This window comes from Grus americana, chromosome 4, assembly GCF_028858705.1.
Source record: "Grus americana isolate bGruAme1 chromosome 4, bGruAme1.mat, whole genome shotgun sequence".
NCBI classification, from domain to species: Eukaryota; Metazoa; Chordata; class Aves; order Gruiformes; family Gruidae; genus Grus; species Grus americana.
The window spans coordinates 13,654,400-13,673,511 of record NC_072855.1 but is presented as its reverse complement, the minus strand read 5'-3'; the positions used below and the strand labels follow the sequence as shown (position 1 = coordinate 13,673,511).

The 19,112-nt window shown below is 37.7% G+C and overlaps 1 protein-coding gene across 11 annotated transcripts in view; it reads right to left on the bottom strand.

Annotated features, from left to right (window-relative positions):
* The window catches only part of JAKMIP1 (janus kinase and microtubule interacting protein 1), a 157,925-nt gene that overhangs the window by 18,261 nt on the left and 120,552 nt on the right, over window positions 1–19,112 (bottom strand). For 7 of the 11 annotated variants that reach the window (XR_008577083.1, XR_008577081.1, XR_008577082.1 and 4 more), the window contains 7 exons: window positions 18,071–18,169; window positions 15,400–15,501; window positions 12,746–12,799; window positions 11,699–11,764; window positions 8,374–8,442; window positions 4,967–5,044; window positions 3,171–3,374 (listed from right to left, as the gene is read on the bottom strand). Coding sequence is in view for 6 of the 11 variants with exons in the window: in XM_054825246.1 (XP_054681221.1) it covers window positions 3,171–3,374; window positions 4,967–5,044; window positions 8,374–8,442; window positions 11,699–11,764; window positions 12,746–12,799; window positions 15,400–15,501; window positions 18,071–18,169 (672 nt within the window). In the remaining 5 variants the exon portion in view is untranslated. Of the gene's footprint in view, window positions 1–503; window positions 671–3,074; window positions 3,375–4,966; window positions 5,045–8,373; window positions 8,443–11,698; window positions 11,765–12,745; window positions 12,800–15,399; window positions 15,502–17,953; window positions 18,170–19,112 lie in introns of those variants that run through there. The other 4 variants (XR_008577085.1, XR_008577084.1, XM_054825247.1 and 1 more) reach the window with 4 other exon arrangements.

Genomic DNA, 19,112 nt, shown 5'->3' with positions numbered 1-19,112 from the left:
AGCTGAGGATCTGTCCCCCAGACCTGCATGTTGCACTCGGGGTTTAATAAAAGCGTTGTACGCCTCAGCGAGCAGATCTAATCACACGGTCTGGCTAATTTGGCTTCACAGAGGCCCGGTTTCCTCAATACACAACGTGTGCACATAAATGGTTCCATTTATACACTAATAAACAATAATAATGCGGGGCTATACATGCTCAAGATGAGCAGACCTACCAATGTAAAACAGGGCCTAATATCCTAAAATGTATTTATTTCACTGGAACGAAGTCAATACCCAGTGAACTCAGGCTTTCTATCTGGACAACGCAGCACGCATAAAGCAGCACAGGCTCACGTTTGGACAACAGTTTGCCCACTTAGGCACGCCCCTGTCCCTTTCAGGCAGTACGTTCCCCAGGAAGAACATTCACCAGGCCTGTAAAACCAGCATCTCACAAGCCAAATCCTCCAAGTCCCTGCATGAAGCAGTTCACCTGTAACGAAACCCTGCAGACCTACCTGCAGCGTTCATCACGTGCCTTGCCACTTCTGCGTCCTGCAGTATGGTCAAGGATCATTTACATGCAGAAGGAGAGAACACCTCCTTCTCCATCATCAGATCTCCTTGGACCCCCACTCTGCGTGTCTGACACAGAAACTCTGACTCAGAGGAGGTTGCAGCCAGCCTGTCAGGGTAAGCAGAGTTGTTCTTCTGAAGCCCTTGTATCAGGCAGAGCAGAAGGTAATGGAAGCAAAGAAACGAGCCTTCTGGAAGTGATCAAACTTCCAGAGAATTTGGAGTCTTTGATACATGGTTTCTGTTTCAGGGAAAGTTTCAGAGTGTTTGCAACAAGGGCATTCTGATCTAAGTCCCGCAGGCCGTACCATTCTCTGTAACCTCCACTCCAGCAGAGCAAGAAGGGCGGTGAGTACGGTAAAAGCACTGCAGGCTGTACAAATATCACCACGTCTAGGCTTCAGTTTTGCCAGAGTAAAGTGTAATGGGTGCTTGCTAATGCCACAATATGAGCAAAAGAAAAGAGGGGATTCATGTAATGTAGCATCTAGGGATGTACTGAGAGCAGCTTCATCCATACCTTAGGACTCTGCCAACACAGGTATGCTCTCACTTTTGCAGCATTTCAGCTGCTGTCATCTGCTAGAGTAGATGAAAGTAATCCTATGAGAATCAGCTCTGTGACACTACTGATCCATGCTAGGGGTTTTTGTTTGTTTGTTTTTAAGCCATATGCATTTGCATACAACTACTAGGTTATCAGTATTGACAACTGGTCCCGTAAAAACCCACAAATAAAACCTTCAAGAAGAAAACGACTGAGAGGGAAAAACTGAGTAAAGGATTTCAAATGCAATCTGTTAATCTCCCCCACCCCAGGCAAATTAACTACTATCTTTGCTTTTGGTTTTCCTGTCTACTACAAGGGGTTAAAAATAGATGACTAAGATACTTTGCTCCTTAGTAGAATTCAGTTTAACATGTCCTGCAGGGCTGTAACATTAGCATGTCTAATGAGATGGGCACAACACAAAACTCTAATGACACAGCATAAAATGGATCAGGAGACAGGTACATAAACATCCATGGCTAATGAGGCTACGTTTACGCTAGCATTTTTGTTCAGAGCGGGAGTGAAGTTTTCTTCCACACTCATATTTAACTTTATGTCATGGAGCAATCTGTGAATACATGAACTAAACTCAGCTGAAGATGTGCTCCAGATGTGCACCTAAAGTGCTCTGACTGATAGTGAGCAGTCCATGGGACCAAACAGAACATAGTCCAAATTCAACGCCTGCTATCTGGCTAGGAAATTGGACTTTTTAAGGACTGGCAAAAAAAACCCCATTCTCACTAATTGTTCAGCTACACTGATACCATTAAGCTAATAACTTCTGGCTCCATCCTTATCTACCAAATTTCATATATTTACCCTACTCTCTGACACTTTTAGCATCAGCTGGTGCCTACCTTCTCCAGCTTTCTGTACACCATCGCTGATCTGACACCCATTAAAAAAAATTCATTTCCTGATCTCAATGTTACACGTTCCAAACCAAGGGAACACAGTCAGGAGTAAGAGAAAGGAGACTTCTAGGAAGGCAGAGCTCAGCCTCAACATTGGCACCATAAGCACTTCTCATCCCTGCAGGATGACAGGAGATGAACATAACAGTGCCAGGTCAGACCATTACATCAGTTATGGTCTATATTCATCTACAAAGCAACCTGAACAGAGAGAGGCTTAAACTAAGCTAAATGCAGTCCTTGCCCCAGTAACCAGCATCTGAGATAGCACCAACACCCTGAACACATCTGCAGAGCAGAGTTTGGCATTTACAATTCCACACTTGCACAGGAAGTAGCTGGAGTAACTGGAGGGCAGTCCTCCAGACCTAAGACATCTGGCTGCATCTTCCAGAGGTTACTACAAAGAGGAACCAAAATCTTTAGGAGTAATTGTTCCTGCTGGAATAATCAACAACTTGAGACATATAGTTCTCATCTTTCCCTGAATATTTGCACAGAAAAACTAGCAATCCTACCAAATGATTCTTCAGAAAATAATTACCATACTTGCTAGGAACTTGCCTGAATTCAAGTTGTCAGTATTTGTCCTTAAGAAAGTGGCTTAGACAGACAAGGCTTTTCTGAACTAATTTACAAGTATGAAGGCTTGTAAATGGCCTCTTAAAAGACTTCCTATGACTTCCTTTTTTTTCTTTCTTTTTTTTTTTGTTATTTTTAAAAGATTTCACAAATAGCTAAGAGAAATAGAAGAGGGGAAAAATAAAAAAATCAGTTCCTGTAACTACTGCTTCTGCCTTTCCCCTTTTCTTACAACCTTCCATTCTGGCTTTTTCTAATTTAGGCCTTAAACTTGCAACAAGCTCCCCTTGGAGTGCTGTGGAAGACTGTGTGGTTGTACACACATGAAACAGATTGTGCAACAGGACCTTGTAGTGAGACAGTGACTCATTTTGTGTGTGTACCATGCCCAGCACAACCAGGTCCTAACACTGCTCCTCTCCTTGGCGTGGGGGCAATACAAAGAATAGACTAAGCGTATCTCAACGAGGTGAGGGTGAAGTGATGCTGTTGTATGGGCAGTGGCGGCAACCACGGAGGTAACACCAACAGGGGGGAGGAGAGAGAACCAGGATTACCTGCTGTGCCTGCTGCAGCAGCTCCATTCGCTCGTGCAAGATCTGGCTGTCAAACTCACGGCTCTGCCTCAGGATCTGCCGCCGCACCTTCTCCACTGCAGCTCGCAAATCCTCCCTCTGGGCTTCGGTCAGCGACTCGCTCGCCCGCCTTCCTGGATCCTGCTGCAGGGCATTATACAGCGTGGCTTCCAGCTCCTGGATTTTCTAATGCAACCCAAATCACATACAGACAGGCTGCCATTTGAATCCAGCAAGCAAACAACCCACCAACAGCTAGAGGAGAAGGCTAGCAAGCGAAGCCTTCGGCGGGAGGGAAGGACGGACACAGACAGGTAGACAGAAAGCAGCAGTTGTGAGCAGTGAGGAGCATTCCACACAGAGTGCACGTAGCCTCCCGGCACTGACTTACACCTGGGTGATGCTTCCCATTCTAGTAAATGATTGATTTCTTCTATTTAAGAAAGATTCAGATTATAGGTCTGCTCTCAATACGTGAAAAAAAAACCCCAACTCCTGATGCTGTACTTTACAAGATTAAAGCAAACTAACAGATTCCCTTCAACTGTAACTGAATTGTTAAGCCATCCTATAAAATAAAAAGCCCAGAGGGAGAACTGTGAACAACAGACATCTTACTGTCTCCCTCTCTCTGGCTCTACTGTCCTGCCATGCATTGCTCAAAGTCTACGTCACTGGCTTAGTTCCAAGTTGCCATAAGCAGTAAGAGAGGACGCTTCTATACTTGAATGCACTAATCCCTCATCAGTCTCTTGCTGTTTGTCAGATTTCTAACCAGATTCTCATGCACTGACCAAAACTGCAGTATTTTGCAGAGCAGAGCGCACAGGAGAACTTTACATTAATACAGAGAACTGTATTCCCAAGCATGAAGAAAGAAAGGAATCATGGCAGTATGTCCCTGACTACTGGGGTTAGGATCATCCTATTAAAAACCAGCATCCAGACTGACAATATTTGGTCAAGAGCATCTGACAACATCCTTTTAGCCCTCATAACACCTTTGTAAGGTAGGTAATTCTATCCATATTAGTGATGCACAAACAGCTGCACAGAGAGGTTAAATGGCTTGCCCAAGGTCACAGTGCTAGAAATAGAGCCCTTGCTTGCTTTTGTCTCTGCTATCTGCTCTGAGCACTAGACCTTGCTTCTTTTCCGAAAACATTTTCCCCATAAGAAATATTTACAATGTATAAATAATTCTTCAGGCCATTGTTTTTTGATTTTCTGAAGTCTCACTATTAACAAAGTTAATAGTCTGCAGATTTACCATTTCCTAGATAATTTGTAAGTGTTGGTTAGGCTGAGAGAAGGCAAGGTTGGAGCTTCCCTTTTGAAAACTAGGGAAGGTAAGGTTGCATAGGACAGAACAGGAAGGAATCGCATAGGAAGAACAGGCATTCCCAACTTGGGATAGGTTAGCAGCAATAATATTTACAAATGCTTAGGAAAAAGCAAAATTGGATAAGTTCTCTAGTAATTTCTGGTGTATTTTACCAGTGATAATTTTGTGCACACATAGATCAGCTCTTCCCATTCCAGATGTACTAACAAGATGTTCACACATTTTAGAATAAAAAATGCAATGCAAAAACATTACACTTCTAAACACTATAATTCATTTCCGAAGGATCCATTTAAGTAGTATTTGATTTCCTAGTGTGGCAGAAAAATAAATCCATTTTAAAAGAATCCTATTTATAATGAAAAGAAAAAAAACCCCTGTGTTTTATTAAATTTGTTCAAACATGAAAATTTAATGACTGATCTTTTCCTACCATGTATGCCTGGTCCAGAGCTTGCTTCCTGTAGTCGAGTTCTTCCTCTAAATAACCCTTCTGTTTACTGAACAGGTCCTGAGCAATAATAAAAACAAGGGAGCGTTTGTTCTTTATCCTAATTCATGAAGAACCACAAATGCCATCATTTTTATGTAAGCTTTCCACTCGAAAGCAAAGAAAATCTATAGTCAATGACCACACTCATCCTAAAGATATCTGGAATATCAAATTTGCAATATTAGCACTTAAAATAAGTGTATCGTATTAACGAGTTGCACCTATAAAGTATAGACCTCTACACCAGTGTACAAACCTGCCTTGACCTGACAGAAGTGCAGACAAAGGCTGAAAGGTGAATGGGAATGTGCATGCATGTGGTCCAATAGTCATTACATGCACAGGACAGGCCAAGGGAGGAAAGAGAGAAACACAGGTGAGGGCACTTTACTGCTTCTCTGAAAATATCCAATGGGCACCCGTAAGGAATCATGGGGAAACCACAATCTGTGTCCTCTAGCCTGTTCTTCTAGGCAGGAATCCAGAACATGCAGGGCCCTGGCTGGGTTCTGCAGCAACATTCCCTGATGCATTAGAGAAGCAGAAGTAAAAGCTCAGTTCTCAACTTGTGAAGGTAGGAAGCCAATTTGAAATGGGTAAGATGATGCCCAGAGAGGTTAAGTGACTTTAGCTGAAGAAGTTTTCAACATACCTAGGATTTACAGGGACTTTTTGCTTTTGGTTTTAAAATCAAACTCACTTTCACAGTTACATTTTTATATATATGCATATATATATACACATACACACACATATATATTTTATATATGGGATATATTTTATATATCCCAGGGTGGGATTTCAGTGGAACTCAGTATCCAGAAACATGATGTTGCAAGAAAGTTGTGGACATTTGAATGGTTGTCTAAATAGGCAAACGAGATCTGACTGGTGATAGTGCTCTTGCAAAACATGCCTTCAGAGTGTTTTGGATGATAGTATGTAGAACATAAATTAGTTACTTGATTTTATTAGCTTTTCTTTCAAGGCAGGTTTTCATGCTCAAAAGAATTAGTAGTAGTCCAGAAAGCAGAGAAGCCCTTTGATTGAATTTAATATGTTGAATAGAAAAAAGAACGATGAAAAAAAAAACCCCTCTTGCATTTCCCAACATATAGAATAAATGCCAAATAAAATACATAGGGTTCTTAAGATGATTGATTGTAGCTTTTATTAACAGTATATAAAAAAAAATCAAATGTTGCTGGTCTGGTTAATTTTATTGGATATGGGATTGCCCCAAAGTCACTTATTTGGCCAAATTTTACCTTCAGACATATATGTGGACTTCCAACATTTTTTTTGTGGTGGCTGTCTGTTTAGCACTGGCATAGAATTTGCCTAAGCATGAACCATGATGAATTCTTACTCCAAACATCTGGTTTAAAACAAATCCATTCTGATCAGCAAACTAATGCTTGGGAGCAGCTCAGAGCATAAAATAGCCACAGATGACCTCCCACTTGTTAAGAACAACTCATAATTGGCGACAGCAGCAACATACAAGACCAATACTAGATGGCTCAGATGAGTAAGTTGCTATTTGTTCTCTTTATTAAGAACTATAATATCTATTATTCAGGTTTTTTGTAAACTTGGAGTTCTTTTATTTACCTACGAATTAATATTGAAATTAGAACCAAAGTTTAGGTCAGACTTTGATTTTGAGGCTGGAAGTCAGTTACCCACATATGGGCATCTATTGCTATTATAGCCATTTTAGGGCATGCTACTTCAACTGCTGGTCCAGAAGGGCAGGGGTCTCCAGCAGGTCCTGTAGGACATTCCTCAGCCCCTTGTGCACATCTCCAGAACTCTGAAGAAGGTAATATGGCATTAGACACCATGCTAATGCAACTGAATCCCACCTTGACTACCCAGGTGGCATTATTTCCTTATGTGGATTACAGCAACAGCTACATGGCTGTTGTACAAGATGCAATACCACCGTGCACTGTGTGATGCACAGCCAAGTACAGGCCTGGTCCTTACGTGCTTACAAGTGGCTGACACCAGAGAAGTAGACTGACTTGCCTAAGACTACAGTGAGGGTCAGAGCTACCAACAGATCCCAGAATAGCAATGCAGCTGCCCTGATCATGCTGCTTCTTTAAAAGCTATTGTAAAAGCTGGCCACAAAAAGCAAGAGGGATGGAAACAAGAATAAGATCTCAAACTCTTAATATGGGTTCCAAGGACAGCTAAGCCAGTGCTCAGCCCTTCTGAAAGTGTCACGCTAGAATATTATTTCTAAACTCATTTCACAATTGAGTCAATCATTGGCGATGCAGACTCTCAGATTGCTATGCTAAACAAATAGACACAGGGCTATCCAGAGTAAGACTTGAAAACATCACAGATAATAAGTGGGAAGATAATAAACCAAGTTAGAAAGAAACTATTTTTTCCTACTTCTTGTATAAAAACAATCTAACTTTTGGGACGCTTTCCCTCTCCAACACCTTTGCATTTTTCCATAACAAGAGTTAAAAATAAAAAAAAATAAATACTAAATGTGGAAACGATCATACCTATGATAAAGTACAACCAGTATGATAGACTACACTCAACAGGGAACAGTCTGAGCACTTTTTTTTTTTTTTTTTTTTTTTGATTGTGGCCCAAATACATGCTTCTTCAGTGGCCCTGGGCAAATCACTTAACCTCCCTGTTCCCATTCGTTAAGATGAATGTAATGCTGATTACTTAGCTACCTGTAAAAGGTGTGGCAAGGATTAATCAGTGTTTGTAAAGCCATTTGAAGATGAGAAGCACAGCATGCATGGTAAACCAATAAAATCACTCATTCCAAACCTCTTTGTTCAACATATGGAAAAATAAGGTCAGTATAGCACTGAGTTTCTTATGCAAGACAAAACTGCTTTTGAGAAAACATTCTGTCTTTAAGCATGAAGACCTTGGGGCAAGAAAGGTCATCTGGAGTAAGAGGTCTTTACAACTTCTCAGGAAGCTGAATACCAGAGATTGAAGGAATATCCTTGACAATTCTACTATCATGACCCCAAGATTAAAATATGATGCTGTTGCCGGACAAATTAATACATAGAGAAAGCACAAAGACTGTTTGGTTAATATGCTCTGTAAAGTTATGCCTTCGTGTCCTAATCTGTATATATTTTGCTATTTCTGTGCTATATAGCATTGACAGTTCCATCCCACCCCAAAGAATACAAGCGATAAATTGTTATAGAAACCTCTTGCTTATTTTACCATGAAGTGATCTCTGTTAAGCAGTGAAAAGCAGCAAATCAACCTGTGATGAAGTTTATACATGTTCCCTTGAGATGAGTTTTAGATAGATGAGTTATATTGTTATTGTTCCTTACCTTTTCATTCTCCAGGTCTAACATCTTCTGTGTCAGTGCAGCCTCTGTCCCCTCTATCTGTTTTAACCACTACATGAACAGAGCAGTGTGAAGAGGAAGAAATGAAAAATGAAAAAAACCAGAGCTTTTGAAAAATCTGCAGAGTATTTTGCAAGTTTGTTACCAACACTCCCAGGCATATGCTTCCCCCTTATCTATTCACTTTGAAGTTACACATGAATAAACAGGTAGCGAAAACAGGCAGAATGGAGGACTGTAGAAACCTATCAAAGGTAAAATTACATACTCTAACAGCAAAATGCATGGATAGAAGGTTCTTGCTTAGTTACTGTCACCAGGATGATATATATATTTAGCATTTAAGTCTATTGGAATGGGTGGGAATGCTCAGTCAGTTCTGAATTGTTTTGTTTCATTTCCTTATTGGTCTACCATCAGGATCAATGACTAACTTGCAGAGCATAGTTTAGACTAATGCTTCTTTTTGTAGTGCCAGCTCCCATTAAGACCAGCTGTAGCTTTGCCACTGATAATTATCACTTTCCTCAAATGCTTCGCTTACTAATACTAGATTACTCCTATTTACTTTAATCCCTTTGGTAAGCATTACACATTGACTTTTTAAATTTAGCATTTTGGTGAGGTCATTGGGGCTCAGACTCAAAGGAATTAATGACATATCCATTTTTTCCCCCATAGATTTAGACAGAAAATCTGCAAACATAAGTTTACAAATAAGCAAAATGCGAATTCATTAGTTCATCCTTTTGGACCTTCCACTATTTAAGAGACTGGTGGATAAAAATGGAAACTTATTTTATCTACTTAGTAGGTTTAGCTTTAGCTTGAAAAAAGTGAACAGGAACACCATATGCCCCAGTGATTCTATTCTCATCATCTTTGTTTCCTTCATTTTGAAGGTGACAGACTGAAGATATTCCTAAGGAAAGCCTCACCGCTGATAAAGGATTCTGCAAGACTGTGAGCATTCTGAACCTTTGAAATCAGTAGAAATGGGAAGTCCTCGGGATCTCTCACAGCTACCCTCAATATTTGCAAATGAAGGGTTATTTGCAAAAATTAGAGGTCTAATTTTTTGAAGGTATGAATGATATGCCAAACTAAATGTTGATTCTGATCTTCCCATGTCTGTAAGCCTTCCTGGAACCAAAGGATACAGAAGAGACAACCACGTATTTAGGATTCATAATCAGCTGTAGCATCCAAAATAAGCTTCTGGAATTGTGCCAGCAGAACCCAGAAACCTTCCTTGCCTGGCAGCTTGATTTCCAAAAGATCACTTAGTGGCTGAGTATAATAGATTTGATCTAAACAAACACTGAGTGTGATTAATTAGCACATGTGAATATAACTAGCACAACATCAATGTCTGTAGTACCATTTCTCTACTGAAAGGTCCCGTTGTGAGATGATTATATGTGATAGTTTCTTGTAATTAAGGAACTATAGGAATGCATATAGGAAGCTGTTTGAACCTTATTTAGAGGGACATCTGAGGGGGTTACATTACAGTGGAGAAGGCAGTGTAGTTGCTTTAAATTTCCTTTAATCTAAATTCAGTATATGCACGCAATAGAACTTATGTTAAAACAATCATCCAAGTCTTACTTATCAGATTTTGTCTGATTTTTTTTCTGTGCTGTAAAAAATGATAGTATGACACATAGTATGGTTTTTGTTTTGTTAAGGACAACATAAGACTATTTTCTTATTCTTTGTCGTAGTAAACTTTGCCGTGGATAGTGCCTTCTGTTATGGAGAAAATCAGAGTCACTTGATTAACCTATACCTCAAATGTGTACCATGAAAAAGAGGAAAAGGTTTCATGCTTTTCAGAGTACCCTCTTGATTCAATTTGCTATCAGCTTGTACTTATCAGGTTACTGCAAGGCACTTCACTAAAATGACATAATATGGATAGAGTCCATAGACAACATGAACTATTTTCATCTCATTCTTTAAATGCAGTCTATTTACCTATAAAAGTAAAATCTCCATCTTTCCAATGGATTGTTCAATTTCTGTAATAACCAGATTATATAAGAGCACACACACAAAAAAAATAAGTTAAGGCAAACTAGGAACTGGCAGAAATTTTGTCAAAAAAAGAATAAAAAAGTGAAATGAAATTATAGAACAACTTTAGCATAAACAAATAAAGTCTTCATTGTAAGTGTATGTTTCTATTCATTTAAGGAATTATTTCAGCTGATAAAGGAAATAACTTATAAATAACAAAGTGTATCTTCTGTTTTGCACCACTCTGACACAAATTAGACAAGCTCACTAATTCCGGCGGCACTTTTTGCACAAGCACTAATTTACTTGAAGAATAATAACCCAGTTCAGTCCCTAAAGTTTGGCCAGTTATGCTCTCCATCTTAGCCTTGCTACTGGGGTTCTTCCACTTTTCTTTTTGGATGTAAAGGACTATGATCATCATCTCCTCTTTTTAATACTATAACTCAATGAAAATCATAGGGATTTAAATGCTTTTCCTCATTTTTATTTTGCTTATAGCAATTACTCACTTAAATCAATGATTATTAAATTACCTAATTTAGGTTATCTACATTAAGATATTTAGATAAGTAGATTATCAAAATTATACCAATTAAAGCAATTACTACAAAATGCTCAAATTTTAATTTTAAAGTTTGATTCTGAATTTAAAAAAATGCATCTAGGAAAGCTTTAATAGAAACCTACAAAAAGGACAAAGCTTCTTTAGAGAAAAAGGCAAGTCTTAGTTCTAAATGTCATCTTTATTCATATACAGATTATATTCGCTCTGTAATTGGAGAAGTAAAGAACTAGTCATGCAGAACTGAGTGACCTGACTGATTACCTATCATGTACAAACTACTTTTTCCACTATCTATGCCCAGTAATTTATGGAGGAAAGGACCACAGACCACTTGGAGCTTTTTCAGGCATATACAGAAATGAGCCCAAAATGGACTATGGTGGTATGACTTACAGAAGACTTAACAGCACCCTGCTCCCAGAGAGCTGAGGACATTGGCGCTTCTGAGAATGAAGTCTCTTTTGTTAAGTGGCTTTTTAATACTTTATTCTAAGGCAATATCTCCAAAACATGTTTTTATTTTTAAATTGGGTTTATTTTGTAAGTTTGATTTTACTCCAAGACATCACAATCCCAACAGTAGTGTAAGGATGAATACATGCTCCAATCCAGATGACTTTTACACAAAAGCCATGCTTCCCTGAGAAAGTTATGTGATCTCTTAGAAGATATGGTCAGTCTTTAGGCAGAAAAAAAAAAATCTTTACTGAATTCTACCTTTTCACAGAGGGAAAGGACAGTCCCAGCTTGGATTATTGCAACCTGTTCTTCATTTCTCAAATTCTAAAATACAAAAAGATACATTTTAAATTGGATTTTAACCCATCCTTCAACACAAGTGATAATTTTTAACTGTACTTTAAAGAATAAATCAGCTATAACATTTAGCATTTTATAAACATGCCCAGAAAGGATCCCATGATTGAAAGTATTAACAGCCAAACCAACGGTACTTAGTCTCTGCTCTATTTCAGTACAACACTTTTGCAACAGTTCATTATTCAATGAAAATTAAGTGGTTTCTGTTAGGGATTTTGAAATGTCTTATTTTTATAGCCAGAAAAATGCCAGTTTGCTGGACTATAGCCCTGCAGCAAGTGAATCTCCCCCCATACACTTCAGAACTAGATTTCCCATTAATGAAAACAATGCAAAGAAAGAGCAAGTACAATAAAAACCTCCACAGAACTTTCAACATGAAAAGTAAATCTTAAAACTGGTATTAGAAAGACCTCAAATCGTTAAAGCTACCTTTAAAGTGGACCCTGTTCCATGGGTGTTTGTGCCCCAGCCGCGTGACCAAGATTTTTTACAGGAGAAGAAAGGAAACCAGTTATCCTTGCCCTTTCTCCCAGCAAATCCACTCCTGGCAGAGGCATCCTTCACAGTAGCAGGTGCTACTATTATTACTCAAGAGAAAAAATTCAGGAATAACTTGGTCTGCCTTTGACTTCCTTATTTTTCTCCCCTAGCCAGTTTTATATCTTTTCTCTCTGCCTACTGCAGTGACTTGTTTTCATGCCATTCAGCCAAGATCAAATCCTATCTTCAGAAAATACACTTTTCACTAGCATCAGTTTAACTGAAAGAGTTTCTTTTAAGTTTGTAAAAGCAGTACCTAACCATTCATATTGTTTATACAAATATAGGCATGTAAAAATCACTCTTTGCATTTTCTTGAACATTATTTTCTGCTGTGGGGAAAAAAAATGCTTTAAAAGAACCATAAAACTAGAGGTATATTTGAAATTAAAAATTTGTTACCCCATTATCTCCAAGAATATCTAGCTTCTTCATAAGTTCAGAGATATTCACATCCTGAAAAAGATGGTCAACACTTATTTTTTATACTGTAGGTGAGAAACTGTTTTTATATGATATATTTTATGTACCCTTTATTCACTTCTGCATGCAAAAAGACTCAAAACGTAAATAAGCGAAACATTAATTTTGCATCACAATTACAAAAGTGTTATTGATACTTTCAGAGATGTAACCAAATGTCACTCCTGAGTACAGCTAGCAACCTGGATGTCTGTGTACGAGGGTAGAATGTTCCCATACGATTTACATTTACCATCCTGCTGATGTATGCAGACAAAAGATCAAACCCAATAAACAGGTTTAAAGGACTTGTTTTTTCCTGTTTGGAGTGGAGCATCAGGCACATCAAGCTACAGAAGTTAAAACGACAGAGAGCACGAACAAAATAATAGTAAAGAAGTTTTGTTGGGTTCGTGGTTTTTTTTTAAATTTTCTTTGTTAAACAAGAGTGGAGTTTCAAATCAGCCTTACAGTGGAAGAATATGCACGGTGGGCTGAATATGCTACTCCAAACACTATCAGCTCACAACCTGTGTGAGCAGAAAGCCACATTTCTTGGCCCCCAGACCCATAAAGCAGCAAACAGCAACCTTATTAAGGCCCAGTCATTGAAATCAAGAAAAAACACTCCTCTGATACAAAAAAAAAAAAAAAAAAAGAGAGGAATAAATTCACACAATGTCTGTATTTTATACAGTGCCAGGGATCATTCCTAGGCCCCAGAACTCTATTTTCTACTTTAAAAAGTTGTTGGAAAGGTTCATGGAACCGTTTAACTTGCACTAATCACATCCTTCAGAACTATCCCAAGTATGGTCCACAAGTTTACGTGGACCAGGGATCATTCCCATCAACAGCTTGTAGGCAGCCGTACTATTTGAAGGTAGGAAGGCTTGAGGGCATGGGCAAAGACCAGTTCATGTTAGTCCAAAATGCCTAACACAAATCCATAAAGCAAGACAGCCTTGTTAGATGCTGGCAACCTCAACTTCAGCTCATATTCAGCACTTCTTAGAGGAGGCCAGCATTTCACAGGGCTATGTCTTGGCTCACTAGTTTCATTACTCATGGTACATAACGTGCTGGTTTGCACCTATGTGTTGTGCAACTGTGTTATGTGGGTAGTCAGGATGATCAATCTTTAACATTTTTTAAAGCTAAATTAGCTATGCTTGCAAATTATATAACTACACCAGAATATATTTGCTCATGATTCTGTACCTAACGGACTCCAGTGAAGAAGGCTTAATAAGAAATGAAAGATTTCCTGAAGACCAGACAAGGATGTGGGAGAGAATCTAGAAATTAGTCCATCCTGGCTCCAAAAAAAGGATAATGTGTTGTGTTCAAGTTGGTCTATCCTGAGAAGTCCCCTCCCTCTCTTCCTTTTCTCCTCAAACATTTCAGCAGTGTCTCCAAATGTTGCATTAGCTATTAAACAGTGCACATCAATAATTTTAGAATGGTGTGGAGTTTAGTACACATTTGTGTTTGGATCGGTGTTAAAACAAAACTATTGATTATGATCAGCATTGACAATGTTGAATGGAAACTTCTTTTGCTGATCAGTTACACTAGTGAAGAATGGAATTCAGTTAAACATGCAAGTTCTTGCACCTATTGAACCAGAAATACTCATTCTAACCAAACCTGTAGGCAAGAATCAGGGTTTAACTTTTTTTCCTTTTAGACTACTCAGCTCCATAACAATATGCAGCCTACAATTTCAGTTTATTTCCACTACAGAGAGTATTATGCTTATTAAGGCATATATGAATAGAAACAAGCATTCTATAAGAGGACTTGTAAACACAATTACAAATACAAGCATAAATTACTAGCAAGTGCTGTAGAGTATAACACGCAGAGATACTCCGCTTTAGTTACTTGTCAAGAAGTTACTCTGGCCTGTTGTACAACGTGGCTGACAAAGCAAGTCTGAATTCAGTCTTAAGTGAACCAGCATGCAAATCAATTTGTATAGCTCACCTATTCAAGGAGGAACAGAAGTGAAAAAAGTAATTCTTGCTTCCTCATAGCAGAAGCAAAAGAAGTGAGATACCAATGTTTATCTTATGCTTGATCTAAAATGATAGCGTCTTACCTATTTGAATGAGTTTTTGATCAGGCACCTCGTGCTTCAAGGCCCTGGCCTAGGCAAATTACTGAAGTTTATCAATTCAAGAAACAAAATGCATAGGTGGTTCACTAAATTGGGTGTAAAATAATAGGTGAATGTCATATTTCTGACCTTAGATGAAAGCATTTAATATCAAGAACAAAGCACTGTATCAAGCCTGACAATAAATCACATCAACATCCACCTTCTTCTCTGCAATGTTTTTACAGCAGTATCCTAGACTAAATATAAGTTATCTTGATTGACCAGGCTTCATTTTTATTGATGAATTCCTGACAGACTAGCAGATCATATTCTTTTGAAACCCTTTCCCAGTTAAAACTATCTTTTCTTACCATATTTTTTTCAGATTTTCTTCCCTACAGCAAGATGGCAAACCATTTGTTTCGGTATTGGGTTGGTCATTTCAAAAAACTTCCTGGCCATCCAACTGTTACTAATGCTCTACATATACCTTAATTCCTTCCTGTTGACAGAACAGTTGAAGTGCACTTCCATTGTTTTCAGGGAAGGTGGTTATATGAAGATTAAATGCCGGCGACCTTCGTTCTCTCTCCTGAGGAAAGATTTTGTTTAAAAACAACACGTATGATTATATGTAAACATTTATTTCCCACCTTTACAAAACATACTTGTACTTTAAAAAGGCAAATTCCTATTCACATTCCAAATATATTGTATTTCCTCCTACTTTCACCGTATTTGAAGAATTTTGGCTTTAGCTAAGCACAAGAATGGCGTTAGCTTCCAACTCGTTCCATGCACACAGAGTTTCTGCAAAGTTAACCGACACTTGAGATGCAGGAAATAACTGACTGGAACACTAAAAACTCCACAGTTTTTTATGTTGGTTATAACCTTATTTAACTATTGCTTTCTTTCATGGAACAAAGAACTGTTACTTAAATTTTAATGTACTTGTGAAAATGACTGGATTGAAGGCTCTGTGCAACCAAGGCACTGGGGCTTACTCCAAATTCTCTATGGCCATGGGAACACAAGTGAGGAAAATCAGATTTCCTCTTCATATTACAAGAGCTTCAGTTTCTGACAGTATAACGAAAGAGAGCTACTGCAAATATTTTAGTTTCCATGACCATCCATGCATTGCCCAATTTCCTGAATCACAAAATGAGGTGCTTTAACCCATACGGCAAGCAGGCTGCATCCATTCACTTAAGAAAGCTACAAAGCATGTGAACTCTTGTTCATTAACTAGCTTAAACCTAATTTGAAACTACAATGTAGAGGGAAAAATCTCTGTATTCTATACATTTTCCCCCTCATAGGTTCTATTTAAAGTAATTTTTGCATTAACAATCTAATTTTGAAATGGGCTTAAATAACCTAGCTGTTGTAATCCAAAACCAGAAGCTTTATTCTTGTCCAAATTCAGTTACCATTTTAGATATTTTTAAAAAATTACTTTATTGCATTAAACTCACCTGAATTTGCTTGCATTAAATGATAAACAAATGGTTGTGTTTTCTACTCTAGCCTAATTTTAATCCAAAATAATTTAATTGCTCTCAAAAAATACTGTCATGATTACCAGAAGCATTCATGATTTTAGTAAAGCATTCACATTGTCAGATTCGTGTCTACATGCTTGCCTACTAAGGGAAAAAACTTTTCTTGCAATCACACAAAAATACTCCCATTGCTATTCTGTGAAACAAGTCCTTAGAGATTTGGCACATGACAAAACTCGACACATCACACTGAGCTATTTTTGATGTGATTCTTCCATGTGAAAAAGGCATTCATGAAGGATGTATTGAAGCACTTTTTTTTCTTTTCCTAAGAAAATGTTTTTGATCGTTTTACTTCTAAGACCACTTATAATTTCAGAAGCAGTTTCTAGTGCAACTGCCAATTCAAATGCTAAATTGTTCAGTACTTTATAGTTGCTTGGTAAAATATATATATTAGAAAGCATTTTTATTTTCCTGAACACCTACTGAAATTCTAATAACCTAAATTCAGAATTTTGAATATAATGACCTATGACATCAAAAATATATGGTTGATAAAGTAAAGGATTAAAAAAAGATTAAGATATGTCAAAGACAAAAGGCACAACGTCCACATAACAGGAAGACATGACATTTTCATCTTTATCAGAGAAGTTACACATGCCACGATTTTTGGTGAAACGTGCTGGGTGATGAAAATTATGGAGGAGTGACAATGACAGGTTTCTTGGAGAGTTCGTTCTAAATGGCATTGAGAATGCTGATGATCTTTGAAACTGAACAATGTGTTATCAGGCAATATATCTGTGCGACAACTGTGCATCACACACGAGTAGTTCAGCGTTACTAAACTTGACATGGGCCCCATTTACGAGGTGATGAGAACCATTGCTTTCTGCTGTAATCACAGGCTACATGTTCAAATTGTTATTCACAAATAACTTCACTGTTATTTCACTTATGCAAAGTTGTACTTGTGCTTCACCAGTTTAACTTTGACATTGTCAGAGGGTTGGGTTTTTTTCCTTTCTCCATTGATTGATGCCAATTATTTCCAGGCCATGACCATTTTATACCAGCAGAAAATGGATTTCAGGTAAGAGAAAATCTTTCAAAGCTCCTATCAAAATGTGTTCTTTTAAGAGAACTTTAATTCATATGAATGTTGTCAATCTTAAATCAATGCAATTAAAAGCAATTATACAGTGATGTGATGAATGTGTCAGATCTTTAGTCAGATCAATGCATGCAAGATGTGAGAAGGTGTGTTAATTTAAACAATGCCAACCAAGGCTGTAGTATACATATCAAGTGATTTTACATGCAGGAAAGGAGCAGTTATGGAAATGAAACAAATAAAAAAGGCAAAATATTGCAAAACAAAATATTTTATTAGATGAAAAACAAACTATATGCAATATATATTAGCTATATTACATCTTTATAAACATTAGTGAGCACTCTCTCCAAAACATATTAAGGCAGTGGTATCAATTTCATTATCCCAAGATACAGCATTTAAAAAATAGATACCTAAGTGATTTCCCTTAAACATGCACCAGACATCAGTAATCTTTACAGGAATTTCAGCTTGGGTTCAAACATAATTTCTGCTCCATTTGAGAGTTTGCAACAGAGAGAATCTCTTACTTCAAGCTCTAGCACTCTGAATTCTAACAGCTCATTCTGGTCTTTTGCATCTTGCATCTCGTTCTTCAGCTGATGCTCCTCTTGTTCCATTCTGTAAATCTATGAGACAAACACAACATCATAACACCAGCAATGGAAAAGATACTTTACAGAGTTATGGGCCAGGGGCTTAGACAAAACTGTTGATTTTTTCAGTTTCTCATTAGATGTTGGGCCAAGTTTTGGAGATAGAGAGGGAACATCACATCAGAAAGTATTTGAGAACTGCCAGCAGGAAACAGTCAATGATCTCTTAGAATAGTAATCTGGAAGTAGTATGAAGAGTCATATGAATATTATGTCTAATTAAGTTAAGCAATACAAGCTTTCTTTTAAAATCAAGTGAATGAAACTGGATTGCATTAACATTTGGGTAGACTGCTCTCAGTGTCTTTGGATAACTAGACATCCACTCTTTACAGTATATGAAAGACAATAATGGCGGAGAGTTTAATGCCTACTTTTCAATTTTCTAGATTTGTGCTTTGGGGCATGAACAATGACAAAATAGAAATTCAAAACTGACTTCATTACGCCAACTAATAGCTTTGGTCTACTGTCTAGTTTAACTGGGTGATCTTTTCATTTGTATGAAACTAAATAGAAGTGTAACATCTGGCATAATGTACTATAATGCTTATAATACCCATGTAAGTGTCTAAAGAAATTAAATTCAGCTGTAGCTACTTTTAGTCATGAATTTTTGGTTATCTTACTCTCATTATATTAATATTGATCTACTAATTAACAAAAATAATTCTTTTACTTCATGAGTACCAGCTAACTTTCCCACCAATATCAGTGAAAAACAATGAGGATGCTCAGCTCTGAGTATCTCAGACAGTGAATACAATAGTCTTAAATCAATCATTATTACTTAATGTCTGGAAAAACTGTAAAAAATGGAAGGCTGAAGGGAGCAGGCAATTTTATTAGTGATCAGGACAATAATAATCTTTGCGTAACTGTTTGACAAAATACAAGATTCCACATTACGCTTAAT